The sequence below is a fragment of the Gambusia affinis genome, linkage group LG15, assembly GCF_019740435.1.
Source record: "Gambusia affinis linkage group LG15, SWU_Gaff_1.0, whole genome shotgun sequence".
Classification (NCBI taxonomy): domain Eukaryota; kingdom Metazoa; phylum Chordata; class Actinopteri; order Cyprinodontiformes; family Poeciliidae; genus Gambusia; species Gambusia affinis.
Window position 1 is genome coordinate 25,532,762 of NC_057882.1, and position 17,204 is coordinate 25,549,965.

At 39.0% G+C, this 17,204-nt stretch overlaps 1 protein-coding gene across 5 annotated transcripts in view; it reads right to left on the reverse strand.

The window, feature by feature from the left end:
* fstl4 (follistatin-like 4) overlaps nt 1-17,204 on the reverse strand; it is a 173,122-nt gene that overhangs the window by 3,609 nt on the left and 152,309 nt on the right. For all 5 annotated transcript variants that reach the window (XM_044140379.1, XM_044140383.1, XM_044140380.1 and 2 more), the window contains 6 exons: nt 16,182-16,343; nt 14,101-14,235; nt 11,037-11,063; nt 9,217-9,335; nt 8,471-8,620; nt 2,637-2,744 (listed from right to left, as the gene is read on the reverse strand). In XM_044140379.1, coding sequence (XP_043996314.1) covers nt 2,637-2,744; nt 8,471-8,620; nt 9,217-9,335; nt 11,037-11,063; nt 14,101-14,235; nt 16,182-16,343 — 701 coding nt within the window. The remainder of the gene's footprint in view (nt 1-2,636; nt 2,745-8,470; nt 8,621-9,216; nt 9,336-11,036; nt 11,064-14,100; nt 14,236-16,181; nt 16,344-17,204) is intronic.

A 17,204-nucleotide genomic window follows, 5' to 3' on the forward strand; every position in this document is an offset into this window, starting at 1 on the left:
ACTCTTTGTTCGTGACGTCATGTAGCCTAGCACCTGACCTTCAGGTGACCTTGCCTGGACGTCTTTCCAACCATTATTTCCTGTTTTTCTGTACAAACTCAAACACATTTCACCAGAAAACGTTGCTGGACCTTCTTCTACTCAGCTGTGTTGCTGTTATTTGTGCTCTTGTGTCACCACCGTGTTGCAGAGTGAATTTAGAAATGAGCCGATTATCTCACCAGTTCTCATGCAGGACTGGAAAGGCCACGTCTGTCTCTGCCTGGAAGATTTCTCCTCTCGTCTTTAATGAATAGACAACGGCTCTCCCTCTGATATTTACTCAGAGTTATTGAACCGTCCTGAAGCCCAGCTGCTCAGAAAAACCACCGACATGAATTTCTCAAACCGTCACACGTGTTGGAGCCGCTGAAGCGAAGCCACATCGCTGCCGCCGAACGGGTCAATTACTTTCACTTCGAATGACATTAACATTATCAGAACATTTATTTGCGTTGTGATCCATGTAGCTGCAATCCATTATGCGGCTTCCGTGCAATTGTGTTTTTTGATAGATTCATGCCCTGCTCTAATTATTCATTACTTCTGGAGGTAAACATTTCTGTGCTAAACGTCTCTCTCTCTCTCTCTGATTAAATGAGGCTGAAATTATTTTGTCTGAACAAAATGTTTGAATCAAATCCAAATCATTTACCAACACAACCAAAGCTGAAGCGCCAAGAACTAGAATACATTTTATTTTTCGTTCTGTGCTCAGACTTGCAGCCCGTTTGGCCTCACAGATTGTAACTTAGTAGAAACTGTGAAACAGATGGAGGTTTTTCCATGTGGCACCTTCAGATCTGCAGAAAGACAAAGATCCAGTCACTAAAAGAAACTTTACAGCGTTGTTCTGCATGACCAGGTGGATTCAGATTACCGTCTTAAAGATGAGAACAAAGAAATTAAATACTTTTTTTGCTGTTGTAACTTTTAACTTAAATCCTAATTTAACAAATCATTTTTGTCATATTCTTCTGGAAGTTTATTTTCTGTTCAGACAGTTTTCTTTCTACTGTGACCACATGCATGTTCAGTATGAGAGACGGCTGCAAATTTAACGTGGTGATGTGATCGACTGTCCTCTGCAAAGTCAGAGAAATGTTCCTTTGGAAAACCTTTTAGCTGCTGGCAGAATGAAGAGATTTAGAACTGAAATAATAAAATTTAATTTTCTGTGACAGTTTTTGAATCAGTTTTGGAAACTTCTTCTGAGATTTATGCTACAAGTATGAAGTCAGTGCTGTTGAAGGAGATAATGATCCAAAACATAAAGAAATGATTCACTGGGCACAAAATGAATATCGCCCATTATAATCTCAGATTACAGATTTAAATATTAACAGCAGGAGTTCCAATGACTGTGAAGTGAGGGATTTTACTAAATATTTAAAATATATTCTTATTTTAAAATGTACTGTAAGTCTTTTTTGGCATCTTTGCTAAACGTGATAATCTGTAACCGTGACGCCACCTGCACATTTTTCCACCTGTAGTCATAAAACCAGCAGCTGTGCTGAAAAAAGAATCATTCATCTCTAATTGCTCATTCAAACAGAAACATAATAAATTTGATTGCATATCACCTCTGCGTATTTGTTGGAGCAAACAGACAGAACTTCCCCAAAGACCGAGCAGAACCCGGCTGCGATGGGATCCCCTCCCTCCACAGCAACGTTTGTGTTTGTTCCAGAGATTACCATCAGCAAACACAAAATCTTAAAACAACACCATCATCGACCCTCTGCAGCCGCGCTCTCCCCCCTCATCTGGGCCGGTCCCCAGAGGTGGATTAAACACAGACACACCTGCGATCATCCCTCATCTGTGAAGCCTCCAGCGCCAGCGGTCCGAAGGGACGCCAGGCGAGGAGCCTGCCTGCAGCTGCTGTTTTCCTGCTAACCGCTCTGAAACATGGATAGTTTAGCTGCTGCAACGCATCACGTTTAAATCACACAAACACAACTGAGCTCAATTAGTTATCAGGAACGGGTTCGTTACTCCGAGCCGCCTGCATAGCAGAGTCCCGGGTGTAAAAGAGGCAGCAGCGCTGCTTCAACTATCAATATCTACATTACAAAATTAATTTACTCAATGGAAACACAAACATAAACTTTTTCCATAAAAACACTCCAGGATGATGTGGTTTTTCAGCCATATTGAAATATCTAAATGTCGCTGTAAAAGGATGTTACTACTGGCGAAAACCACAAAGACGACAACAGGAAGCAGTCTACCTCTTGGTTTGTAGTTTGTTTTTTCAGCTGTGATTTCTCAGCATCGCAGTTCATTAAAAGTTTTATTTCATTTCAACGTGTTGAATCCACGTTGGAAAATCAACGACTGTAGTTTCTGCAAACCGAGCCGCTTCCAAGTAGGCGGGGCTTATCGCCCCAACCCCCGAACAAGATGGCTCCTCTGATTGGCTGATCACATCCACGTCATTTAATGGAAACACCACAATCACAAAATACAGACAAGGATTTATGGACATTTGATATTTTCCATATTGACATCAGAGAATTGGAAAATGAAACGATCACGGCTGATCAATAAGCATCCGATGCAGAGGAATATAAGATTTATGTCACTCTTACCTGGAGTGTTGGGTGAGTTTTGTCCATGTCGCCCCAGGTAAGAATCCACACCTGGTCATGTGACTTATCGTAGAGCATCTTCACAGGAAACGGGTCTGTTGGCACCGCCTAGAGGTCCGAACCAGAAAATGTTTTAACTACACCGGAAAAAGATGCAGCAAAAACAGCAGCGATAATTCAGATGAAAACTGGAAAAGCTTTTCATTTTTACATTTTGGCACATCAAATGTGTTTTACTGGGATTTTAGTTCACAGACCAAAACAAAGTCCAACTGATTTAAAATGATTTTCAATCTGAAGAGTGTTGAGAACATTTTTATGTTACATCACCGTTTGAAGAGAAAACTACTCTGAATTAAAAATAAAGAACTACAAAAAATTTTGTTTGAAGAAAAAAAACTTTTGCACACAGAAGATTAATATTTGTCACAATGTCAATAATTGTGCAAAATGATGTAACAAAACAAACATTTTATAATCTATTAACAAAAACAACAGATCAAAACTACATTACCGGTTTGGTTAGTGTTACTAAAATTTAATCTAATTTAAATTAAATTTGTTCCATAAACAAAGAGATCACTGATCATTATAATGTAGTTCTGGTGCTGCTGGAGGAAACCCTACAGACTAGCCCAAAGTGCTTTGGAGCCTCTAACAGGTCTGTCGTCTCATCAACATCTGGCTAAAGAACATCTGCTGTCTTTTACTTTACTGGACGTTTGACCTTTTATCTTTTATTTGCCAACTAATGCAGCAACAAAAAATAGATTCTGCTAAGACTGTAAGGCGTTTGAAATATTTAACAGTTTCTGAATAAAAAAAATCCCTCCTGTTGTATCAAACTACCAGAGAAGACATTTTAATAATACGAAGATACGAATGTGACAACAAGCTTTGGCCTGTTTGACCGTCTGTCCAGCTGAGCAACAAATAAATACAAGAAAACATATAAATTCAAACAGTAAGGTTTTATACACTGAAGATCAACTTTCATTTATTAAATACAACCAACAGGAGGCGTCACCAACAGAGTGACTTTTTAAAATGGTGTGAACTCAAACCTTTGCTCAGGTTGGATTTTATTTTTCCCTTTTGGATTTAAGCTGCTCTGAAATCATCAGATTAATAATCCTGCTGCTTGGAGCTGGAAGGACGGCTTAATGTTGGATTCAACGCCGACTGAAACCAAGAAATGCTTTGGATACGATGATAAAGCTAACACCATCATGTGAACATGAACCGTGAATGAACAACAGATTCACAGTCAGGAGAGGCATCAGGAAAACGATGAGACGCTGTAAATACTATACATAGTGTACAGTATGTTTATACTGTATGTACATACTGTATGTATGTATTGTACATACAGTACATACATACTGTACACTATGTATGTAGTGTACAGTATGTATTGTACATACTGTATATACTGTATGCATTGTACATACTGTATGTATTGTACATACTGTACACTATGTATGTAGTGTACAGTATGTATTGTACATACTGTACATACTGTATGCATTGTACATACTGTATGTATTGTACATACTGTACGTATTGTACATACTGTATGTATTGTACATACTGTACGTATTGTATGTATTGTACATACTGTATGTATTGTACATACTGTACACTATGTATGTAGTGTACAGTATGTACATACATACTGTATGTATTGTACATACTGTATGTATTGTATGTACTGTACATACTGTATGTACTGTATGTATTGTATGCTGCTGGAGACGCTTGAATGATTCTGTCTGAAACGCAACATGAGCAACAATAGACAGAATACACAACAAGGCAGGAAGAGGAAAGAACACGGAGGGATCGGTGAGGTGAGGGAATAAACTCAACCCCAGATCTGCTGCAATGTCAACAACAAGGAATAACACAATCCATTACTTGGTCTGTGGCCGGGCGGCCGGGCGGCGGGGAGCTGCTGACACGCTCACCAGCAGCCCTCTGCTCTGCTCCGCTGCGGTCAGCCAACTGTCAACTCAGCCTGAGTCTATGAACGCTTTGTGGAGAAGCTGGACGCTCTGTGTGTTTTCACTGTGATGGGAGCAAAGGTAACTCTGAGGCCGGGCCCTCAACACTGCAGCCTGGGAGCCAGTCCACCAGCATGTTGAAAACGATGAAGCAAGTATTTAGAGGTGACCTACTGAGCCGGTAGGGGTCGCTCTAAACATCTTCAAAATCGTTCTTAAGGAGATTTCAGTCTGCTCACTTTAAATCCTAACAAGCCCCAACTCAACGTTTACACTCACACGAGAAGATGGCTGCAAACAGATGAACTATTATACAACCCTACATCTTTGAAAAGCAGAAGTGGAGCCTCCTGCACAAACAACCAGAATGCAGCAAGTGGTTTCTGGATGTCTTTTCCAGCAGCCATTGTACAATGCATACAGCGAGAAAACCAGCTGACTAACCGTGCTGGTTGCTAGGTGATGGAGGGGCGGGCTCTGCTGCGGTTGCTAGGTAACGGTCTGTGCCTGCCTTGGATTCAAATTTTTGAAATGGCTCATTTTCCTGACACCAAGAAATATTAACAAATTGCCAGTAAGTGGCTGTTTTTTTTGTCATGTTTTTAAGTGCATGCTCTGTTTTCAGAAGCAGCTGAGATTTAAACGGAATTACAAAAATATACAAAATGTGAATTTTGCAAAACCTCCGTTTTAAAAATGCTCTGGTCATGGATTCTGCCGTCGCCTCTCTGCTTGTAAGAGACATTTTTGACAGAGAAGTGCATTGTGCCCTGAGACACCAGAGAGGGAGAAGAAAGAGGAGGAAGAGTGGAGGATGCATTAACCCTCTGCAGCCAGAGGCCAGCCAGGCGGAGCCGCAGCCCTCAGAAAGGGCAATGAAGGGAGGGAAAGTGGTTTTCCAGTGTTTGATGGAGTAAAACAGGGAAGTGAGCAGCTGGTGGGTCACAAAGTGTCAGGAAAACATCTTTATGGACATATGTGCCACAGCACTGCCTTTCTCCTTCCACTACAGAACTATTATTATTCTTAATTGAAAATAAAATGCTAGATTTGTTAAAATTAGAAGTTATCATACCTGAAAGCACCAGGGATTTATTTAGACATGCAGAACCATGAATAGATTGAAAAATATGATTGTAAACACAATGATGTTCACAATATCTCAAAGTGTATCAAAGTAACAGGGAATGAAAGTTTGTAAAAAACAAATAAGAACTCAGACATTGTAGAGTGACATCATGAATGCAAGATCCCGCCCCCAGCTTCCTGTTGGAGGGCAAAAAGCTGCTTGCTAACAATGATTAGCATTGGTTTTAGCTGTTAAGTTGTCAACATAACACACTAAATCTTAAATGTACGTCTGATACATAAAAGAAAAATGAACGCAGAGATTTACTACTAATTGTCAACACTATGACAACTAGATAAGGTCAGGAAAAGTTTTAAAGAAAATACCAAAGGAGAGGGAAGTAGGTCAGTCATGCTAGCTTGACTATGACAACTTAAACATGAAGATGTGCTGCAGGATTCAGTGTGTTTTAGTTCAGTTGAAAAAAATAAAAAGTGGCGACATAACAACTCCAACAAATCATCATTAGAGCAGATGTTTAAATTAACTGACCTACCACTGCTGTGTTAGCTTAGCTAATAGCAGCTGTAGCTAATTGACCACCACTGTTAGCTAACAGCAGAGGTAGCTAATCTATCACAGCGATCACTTATTAATAATCATATTGAGCCTGAAAACATAAAACTGTAACGAACTGAATGTTCTGCTGTTTATCAGGGAAATGTTTGACTGTTTCTGGTGTTGAATCCTGAGACATTAGTATCAGTTGCTATGGCAACGAGTCTCCTTGTAGCACAACCAACATAGTGCGAGAAAAAAGTAGTTTTGAGTTTTTGTTCAATGACTTATTTTGCATTATGTATCGATCTAAATGAACAGCTTCATCTCCAGGTTGGATTTAACGGTTTTACTGCAGCAGCGCCGAGACGGATGGAAAGGAAAAGTATCGTCTTCTTGCCCTCCAGCGTTGTGCACAGGCGCAAAATGTCTACATGTAAACAATAACATGCAAAGGTGTCTCTACAACTGAACTAATAAATCACCATCAATTCTAAAACTAAACCAAAAGTAATAAAGAAAAACAGATTAAAAACAAATTGGGAGAAAAATCTGTAATTGTCGTAAATGTAAGATTGAAAATGAGCAACATCTCAGCAGCAGGGTTTGTTTGGATGACCTTTGACTCGCCTGCCCTCTGGCCATTTGTTCATAATCCCTCCTTGCATTAATCCAGTTTCCCCATGTGGATCACCAGGCCGTTTAACTGGCTCATGTTTCCTCTGCTTCCTGCTCAGCGGCCTGTCCCTCTTCCTCAAGCTTTCAGCTAATATCCTTCCTTCTCTCCCACCTCCTTCGCCTTGAGTTAGGCCAATTTCCTCTCTTCCTGCTCCTCAGTATAAATGATGCTGACCCTCCGAGGGGCCCTGAGGGATTCGGGCTCTAAACAGCCGTTACAGGTAAGATAAACGACAGCGCCGCCGGCTCCCACCTGGGCAGCACAACGCTGCAGGTAGCATGATTTATCTTACCCAGCATACGGTTGAGACAACACGTATGTAAAGATGTGAATATTTGGTTCTGACTTCTTATTTCAGCAGAGGACAAGGGGTCAAAGGGCACACTGCAAAAACACTAAATCTGAAGGATTTTGTCCAGTTTCTAGTGAAAATAAAGCAAAATTAACTAACAAGCAACTTTTCACCAAGAACTATGAACTTAATATCGATGAAAGAATACTTGTTCCCCATTATGTCACTTATAACAAGATATATTTAGTAAAATAATCTGCAAATGGAAGCAGACGTTGGTCATCAATATTAAGGAATTATTGACTCAAAACAAGCTGAAAAGATGCTTGTAAAAAAGTTTTCTCTGATTTCAAGTGCATCAAGATATTTCCTCTGGATTAAACAAAATCACTTTGTAAGATTTTTGTAAATAAACGAATAAATCTTGAACTTTTCCAGATTCTGTCATTACAAACACAAACTTGAGAGAATGTTATTTAAACCAACAAACGTTTCTGATCATTCTTCACTAGTCAAACCAACTGACTCCACATCAGGAAATAATCTGTGTTGTTTTAATCTCTGTACAAACGCAGCTTTTCCAGAGGTTTCTGGAGAATATTAGTGGATAAACCATGAAGACAAAACAAACCACAGCAGGTTTTTAAAGCAGAGCTCAGTTATTAAAACAATATTTCAAGCTTTCGACACCCAGTGGATCCCTGGCCGAGTCATTGTCCAGCATCCTGCAGTCCAGGCACTTTCCAAACCTGAGAGCTAAACCTGCTAGCTTAGCGCTAACCACCAAACCAGACGCTCACCAGTCTGGACCAACCAAACCACCCAATCAGTTCATTTATTGTCCCGGGTTTCCCTTTGAAACAAATTTTACTCCTGTAAAAGTAAAATCTAACCGTCCAAGAGTAAAAAAACTATTTGGTAAAAAGTCTAAACAAGTTAATAATCATTTAATATTTAAAATTATATCCAAAATATAAAATTAAGTGGAAATTTTGGTATTTTATGGACAAAAATAATAATAATTCACATTAATATCAAAAATAACAAAATCAGGCAAAATAAAATGTTTCCAAATCAGTTTCTTTGAATAAAAAACTTTATAAACTTTGATAAAACCTGCAGAGAAAATCCAGAGAATCTACCAAGTAAAAATAAAACATGAATGAAAGTAAAGTTTTCAAAATGTTCCTGGTGGGTTTAGAAGGTGATGAGATCTGATGCAGCTGCTCTCACCTGAACCACTTTCTGGGCCTGGATGTCGACGACCAGCAGCCGGCTCTGAAGCGGCTGCGTCACGTAGACGTACTTCTCCCTGACGTTGACGGCTGAAGACCAAACGCAGCGCTGCGGAGACACGCCCTCACCTTTAGGACACATCTCCTCCTGAGGAAATCGGGATGAAACGTTTACATCCATCCTCAACACCACTGCACTCCTCAGAAACCCAGTTTTCCTCTGGAAAACACGAATCTTGGACCTTTAAAGGCTCTCGTTCTGAGAGACGGATGTTATCCAGTGGATGAAAAGCCCAGGGGTCAAAGGTGAGCTGTATTCACCGTTTAGCTGGAAGCCATTGACCAATGGACACAAATAATCCCCTTAGATTTAGAAAAGCAAAGAGTCACATTGTGACAGCAGGAGGGAGGAGGACGGTGGAAATCAACCTGACTGAAAACCGCTGGAGGAAGATCTGAGAACAAACGGAATAATCTGAAGATTTAACATTCGCATTAACATTCGCACCAATATTTCCAAATAAGATGATGACTTTAGCAGCTGTCGCCGCTGTTCAATAGAAACTGAACACAAAATGTTGAGGAAACACCTCAGGAGAATCATCCTACAGTTTCACACCAATAACTGAAACACATCAAGACTTCACCTGGCTTTTGTCTTTGTTCAAATATAAGCAACATGTGCGTCGTCCCTTTGGGACCTGAAAGGTTTTACAGACGTTGAGTTGGTTCAGATGTACGTACGTAGGTCGCCACGATCCTCTCTGTCCGCTTCAGGTGTCTCCGTATTTCACATTCGCTGGGCTGCAGGACGGTGATGCCTTCATCAGAAAACACGTAAAACATGTTTCCCACACTCAACCCTACAGCAGGAGAAGAAAGGAGATGTTGTCAAAATGTCGCCTTAAAAAGAACAAATGCAGTCTGAGCCTCTCTAAATGCCACTCTTGTCAAATCTGGCATTTGTGATGGACATTTCAATTTGAGAGGGACTCAGTGAGATTCCTGTTAGCGAGTTATTAAATGACCAACCGGGGAGAAGCTGCTGTCAGCAACCGGCCTGGACGGCGCCGAACCAGGAGGACCAAGACACGGCGGCTCTAAATATCCCACATCCCAGGAAAAAAACAGCCACTAGCATAATAAAATACAGTTCTGCTTTTCTAAATGTCATTCTGTCGCAGTCTTTCTCAGACTGTGGTTCTCCAGCGCCCCCTAGTGGTCCGTCTGGTACTGAGCGTAAACAACCATTTATTGACGGAGTTAAAGTCCAACACTGCAGCTAGCTTACCAAAGCATTGTGTTTAAAAATACAACCAGCTCACTAAAAAGAAAAGCTGAAGAAACCAGTGGAAAGTTTAGAATCCATAAATTCAAAACTCACAATAACTCAAAAACGTCTCGACTTGTTGGTGGTTTTATTTCAGCCAGTCAGTTACGAAACAAAGACAATCAGTGAAGAGACGGATATTTTAATGTCAGGTTGTGTATAGTAGGACGTCGTGGGGGCAGTTCAAGGTCAGATGGTCAGTTTAAGGTCAGGTGGTCAGTTTAAGGTCAGATGGTCAGTTTAAGGTCAGGTGGTCAGTTTAAGGTCAGATGGTCAGTTTAAGGTCAGATGGTCAGTTTAAGGTCAGGTGGTCAGTTTAAGGTCAGGTGGGTCAGTTTAAGGTCAGGTGGTCAGTGAGTTTGTCAGTGATGCTGCCTGACAGAAACGTCTCTGGATCAGAACATCGGGAATCGAGAGCCGGTTCAGTTCCTTGGAATCGTTTGGCTGCAGGCTTAACGATTCTTCTGATCAGTTCCCGTAACGTACTTGGACCATGACGTATCGAACACGCTCCGCATTTTGCTTTAGAAATAATCCAAGATGGCGTCGCAGCAGAAACGTTTATATTCCACAAAAAGAGGAAACCGGGCCGGCTGGAACGGGTCCAGAACTTCAACTACATCAGAACGGGGAATACGTCCAGCGTCCTCCGGCAGCCTGCAGCCGATTTGTATGAATGTAGTGTTTAATATGTTGCTTAGCAACCACTGTGACTCTTAAAGGGGCGGAGCTTCAGGCGTCAAACTGCTGGTTTAATGAAGATCTGGTTCATCGTCACTGACGGAGTTGGACTTCATATGAACTTTGAAACTTCAAGATTTAAACACATTTATTAGTAAAGTTATGAAAAAGTCTTAAATATATTGGAAAAGGTAAAAACTAAAGTTTATTGTGATACTTTCCTACTTATTCAACTGAAGCTTAAAGCAGAAATCACATTAAGATTCTGTTGATTTTGTATAAAATTTAATCTGTTTTCATTGTAGCCACATGAAAACCATAAAATATGGATTGTTTCCCTTTTTCCACTCAAAGTTATGAAAGTGAAACCTCTGCTCCTCTATTTTCTCTCTCTGGTTGGGACTTGCAGACAACATTTGCCTGGAGGAAACAACTTGGTTGCTCCTTTAGGTCAGAGGAGTCAGTAAATCTGCTGACCCCTCAAAACAAGCCTGCAACAATTTCAAGTGCACAAAGACAAAAAAAGATATTTTAAGAGCTGATAATGTATTACCTTCTTCTCTCCAAAGGATGTTTGCAACTGCAGAGAAGAAAAGAGGCGGAAAAGGAAGAAAAACATTAATTAATCTTAGCTTACACAAATGCTGCAGCTGCAAATTGCTCCTCACTGCTGATGGCAGCCCATGTTTTCTTCCAACTCTGAAAATGATTATTTTTCCTCAGTGGAGACATGCAGACAGTTTTTCAGTTTAATTAAATCTCTCTAAGCACTGAACATCGTCTCATAAAATGATCCAATCTCCTCAAAAGAAATATTCACAAAAGACAGTTTTTTCCAGTAGGATCAGTGCGTACCTTTAAGCAGTCCATAAAACAAACAAAGACCAAAACATCCAAATGTCCAAGAACATTTCATTTATCATTTCATTTGGAGATAAAGGGCTTTTCTTTTATTTAGATTCTAACATCTAGATTGGAGCTTCAGCAATACGGTTTATTGATCTGGCTAATCTACCACCGCTGTGTTAGCTTAGCTAATAGCAGCTAATCTACCACCGCTGTGTTAGCTTAGCTAATAGCAGCTAATCTGCCACCGCTGTGTTAGCTTAGCTAATAGCAGCTAATCTACCACCGCTGTGTTAGCTTAGCTAATAGCAGCTAATCTACCACTGCTGTGTTAGCTTAGCTAATAGCAACTAATCTACCACCGCTGTGTTAGCTTAGCTAATAGCAGCTAATCTGCCACCGCTGTGTTAGCTTAGCTAATAGCAGCTAATCTACCACCGCTGTGTTAGCTTAGCTAATAGCAGCTAATCTACCACCGCTGTGCTAGCTTAGCTAATAGCAGCTAATCTACCACCGCTGTGTTAGCTTAGCTAATAGCAGCTAATCTACCACTGCTGTGTTAGCTTAGCTAATAGCAGCTAATCTACCACAGTGATCAATTATTAATAATTGCAAATTAAACATCACTCCTGAAAACATAAATCTGTAATGGACTGAATGTTCTGCTCTGTTTCAGTGTTTTTGGTGCTGAATCCTGATACCTGTGGTGGTGTTGCCAGTTGCTATGGCAACAAATCTGTGCGTAACGTAGCCGACACAGAGAGCAAGATAAAAACCTCTTTCTCCAGGTTTCATTCAGCTCATTGTTAAAGTTCTGGATGTAAACAGTAGAACGTAGCGTAGCATCTGAATACACATCGAGCTAATCTTGTGTGATCAAGGCTGAACAGAAAGGTTTTGTTTTGTTTTGCTTTGTCTGTATTTTGATAAAACATAAGATCTAATGTTGGTCCTGGACTGTCCTGGGTTACCTGGGAGTCCAGTCTGATAAAACATCACATGATAAAAGAAGATGGTTGGAACCAGTGAAACCAACAACTGGAATCAGAAACATGGTTGGAAATCAATCAGTCTAAATCTTTTTTTATAATAACGTTTCTTAACATAATGACCAAAGCATCAAGCCTGAACTGAACCGGTCATATAAAACGCTCCAGCCACGTCCGTCACATATCCACAGATTCACTTCTCCGTTCTCTTGGCTCTCAGAATCACGATTTGTTCGTCGTTCCTCTGCAGATCAGAACCAGGATGGGCCCTTCAGGCCCTGTGGCTCTGAAACTCTCTGCTTTAATCACTCAGATCTTTAAAATCTGTTCTTTCAGGTTTCAGCCTTCGGAACATCCTGGATTTAGCTGCCGTCTATTTGCATAAGTTCTTATACCGACTTCTTTCATGTTTTTATTTCTATTGACCTTTTATGCCTCATGTCTTTAGATCTCTTGTGATCTTAAGAGCTTTGTGAGTGTGCCGATGAAAAGGGTTTTATAAATAAATCAATTATTCATCCATGGTTGGCTCTCTAAATGACGGGATCTTGATCTAACTAGATGTTATCTAAATGTGTTCAACAGGGATTACAAATGTACATTTGCATTTCTAAGCTACAGATTCTACAGTGTTAAAAATAAAAACTAATTATACAGTAAAACATTTTCTAAAAGCCTCAGATTATTTCCAGCAGCCTGGTTCTCATACATTCATCATGACATAAATAAACTTCTTTTTTCTTTTTTAATTGTCTTTCAAGGACGGAATAAAAATATAACTAAAAAACCAAAAATCTAAATGTATTTATGCATTTTATCTATTCCACATATCAAAATCTCTACAATAACTGGATAAATATCGATTAGCAACTTTAGCACCACTTCTTCTGTCCACCCAAAAGCTTCAGGTATTTATAAGATTTTATAAGTTAATTAAAGGTTATTAAAGGTTGATATAAACATTTCAGGCTCAGAGTGTGACAACCAGAGAAATGTAAAAATAAATTTAAAATCATTTTAAAAAACATCACTGTTGTTAAAAATATAAAAAAGTTGTAAATAAATGTCAATAAAATCCTCACTGGAATGGAAAGGAATAAAAACTGTTTATAAAAATATTCTCTAAAATGTCAGATAATCTGAAGAACTTTACAGATTAGAAAAATAAAACTGGTTGATTCTTATTGGCAGGCCTGATAAGAGATAACCTAAGAAAATAATTTAATCCCCATTAATCATCTGAAATACCTTAAAATCTCAGTTTATAAACATAAAACCTCAGAGAGCTTTGAAAGAATTAAATGTGATTAAAACCCAAAGCGTGAAAAACCTCTAGATTATTAAATTAGTTCACTTTTTGAGCAGTAATATCTAGATTTAGTGTTTATTTCTTCAAAAAAGGTCAAAACAATAAAAACATTGAAGCTTTTCTAAAACTGGATGCATTAAACTGGATTCATCCGTTTGAAACATTTATTACTTTTTAATCAGTCAAATCATTTTTGACATGAATTTTCATGTTTTATTGGTTTCTGCTTTTGGCTCCAAATCATTTCATCACACCAGGAAAAACTAATGAACCAGATTTACTTGTCCTGATTTAACTTTCATTTTTATTATTTTATGCTGCGTTACGTCATTTCTTTTACTTTTTATTTAGGATGTTTGTTTAAATGTAGCACAGAAATATAAAAAAAGATCTAATCTCTCCGGGTTTAAGGAAATTAAAACAAACACAGAATGTCATGAATCTGAGCCGTAAATGAAATAAATGTGACTCACGTGTTTTCTTGGCTGAATCTTCCACGAACAGAGAGGAGATGTCCTCGTCCACTCCCACCTCGTTCTTGGCGATGCAGGTGTAAGCGCCGGTGTCTTCGTACCGCACGCTGCCGATGAACAGCTCGCTGCCATTAGCTACCAGGAGAGCAAACAGGAAGCAAAGAATAAGCCGCATGTTTCTGTTTACATCTGGAAAATTCATCTGGAGGACAAAAACACGATTCTTCTCCGGCGCTGATAACCGTTAACGAATGAAACCTGGAGATGAAGCCGTTGTTAGTTTAGTGCAGAGCGCCGCAGAAAACACGTCAACGGATAACTCAAAGCCACTTTTTCTCGCGCTCCGTCTCGGCTGTGCTACGCGCAGACTTGTTGCCATAGCAACAGCGCAACTACATGTTTCAGGATCCAACACCAGAAAGCGCTGAAACATTTCCCAGTTTTATTTAAATCACAGATCCAGGTAAGATGCAGTCTGTTACATTAATAACTCGGCAGCTAAAATAAAGGCTAGCCGCCGTTAGCCAGCAGCTTCCTGTCTTTTACAGAGAATTAAAACATTTCTCTGTTCAATGAGGCTCCAGGCATCTCAGGCAGATAAAATATATTTACACACATTCATATCGAGTCAGTGTGTGTTTGACCTCTGCATAAATTTATAATATATATATATATAATGAACTGGATGGAAAGGTAATATGGAACAAACTGAGCAGAGGGAAATGAAATAAACACCAGTTTCTACTTTAAGGTCTGGAGGAGGAAACGGTTTAATCACCTGGAAAAATGAGTGCAAAAAGACTCCCTGCTCAGCTGTAACGTAACAACAGCAGGAATCAGGGTTGCTCTGAGATTGTAGTGAAAACGAATCAAAAAGGCCTCATTTGGATCGCTGCAGCTGCTGGTTCGATTCCCAGAATCAGGAGATTTCCTCCAGCTGAAACCACATCAGAGCGAACCTTCATCCTGAACAACACTGCATTGTTCTGGCTCTATAGAACCAGGTGATGTAGATCATAAGAAAAAACCCATCATCAAAGTCAAACTCTGATGTTTGCAGCTGAACTTTGACCCCGTCCTGCTCCACCACCAGGTGAGCTCACAGGTCAGGTTCTGCAGAAACATTAAAGGAGGATCCAGTTCCTGAACAAACACTGAGATCATTTTAATCTGTTTGAAACAATTATTTCATGTTTTCATCCTGATCTCTGAAACGTTGGGCTCCATCTATCTGTTATAAATACTGAGAGTTGTAAAATAAAGCTTCAAAATACCTAAAACTATTTTTGAATATTTCACAATATATTAAATGCAAATAATTTTTTAATTTAATCTATTTTGAATTATACATTAATATACATTTATAAATACATAAAATTCATATCAATATATTACAAATTCTAATATAATTTAAATAGAATATTTTTAAACATATATTGATATATCAAAGTACATTAATATATATTTTGAAATATAGGGCTGTTTATTTATTAATGTATTAATATATTAAATTCAAATTTATTAATTTGAATTTAATATATTTTGAAGTATTATTTACTATATTTATTGATATACTGTGTTAATATATTTTAATATATCTTGAAATCATATGATTATCTGAACCAAACATTTTATTTATTGAACCTGTTGGTTAATCTGTAAACTGGACGTCAAGAGGCAAAATCTGCTTTAATAACAAAAAATCCTGCTGGATAAAATGTCCCAGAAGTTACTGCAATAAACGATAATATTGTTGTTTTCCAATAATATGATAATGCAAGAACATATTGTAAAATATAAATAAACATTAAATTCTAATAAACATTTAATGTTGCAGCTGGAAAACATTTTAAATATCCAAACTAAATAAACACAATCAGCAAAATGAATTATGAAGGTTCAGCTGGTTCAGACCAAAACCTTTATCATCCAGTTTCTGATAGAAAAGAGAAAAAACGATAAGTCATGTAAATGGAAACGATTGATATTTGATTGATTGATAGTTGATTGATTGATTATTGATAGTTTATTGTACCGCTGCTCTGCAGCTTCTGCTGAAACAACCTGCTGCAGCTCCTCACCTATCAGGGAGAGTTGGGTGGAGGAGCTGAGCTGCAGATCCATGCCGTTCTTCAGCCAGAGCAGTTTGGGGTCGGGGACGCCGTCGGCGTGGCAGTGCAGGCTGGCCGACACGCCGGGCTCCTGGGCCTGCGTCTCCGGGTAAACCAGGATCACCGGCGGGACTGGAAGACACAGCAGAGAGACGAGTGAAGACATTCTTACGTCCCGTTTCATGGTGGGCCGCAAATCCCAGGGGGTAAAAAACACACACACACACACACACACACTGCGTGGTGGGGAGAAATTTATCTCACCCCCCATGAAATATATTCACAAACAACAAGAATGCGAGAGCTCTGGGGGGCCGTTATTACCGCTCTGCCACTTACTGCGTCCTCTGGGGGAACGAGAGCGAATGAAGGCTGGAGAATTGAAAGTCAAAGGAAATGTGAGGTAACAGTTTACATGAGCAGGTAGGAGGCAGTTCGACGCTGATGCAAACATACATCACTTTAACCTTTAACCTCAGTAAATCTGATGACTCTGCATCATTACGTTTATTTTAGTCACTATTAAAACTGGTTTAACACGTCATTATAATCACATACTGAACATTTTAGTTTTATTGTATCCCTCTTTCCAAAAGTCTTCAAATCTCTGGAAACTTTTCAGTTTCAGCACATCAGATTTATTTATGTAGCATTTTAAAAACTTAAAGCTGCACCAAAGTGCTGCAAAAAAACACCACAACAGAATAAGTTCATGAAAAGAGAAAGATAATAATAAAAAGTTAATAAAATACAAATGAAACATTACAACAGAAAAGTTGCAGTGTCAGGCCTCAAATAAACATTTTTAAGCGATTTAAAATCACTGCACTTTGTGTGGAAGGAAATTAAAGCAAACAATTTATACAAAATTTAACAGAAAAAAATCTGAAATGTGTGGCATGTTTTTGTCTTTGTACACTTTACTGACGCCCTTAAATAAAATCCAGTGAAACAAATTCACCTAAACAGCATCAATGGAGGGAAATCTGTTAA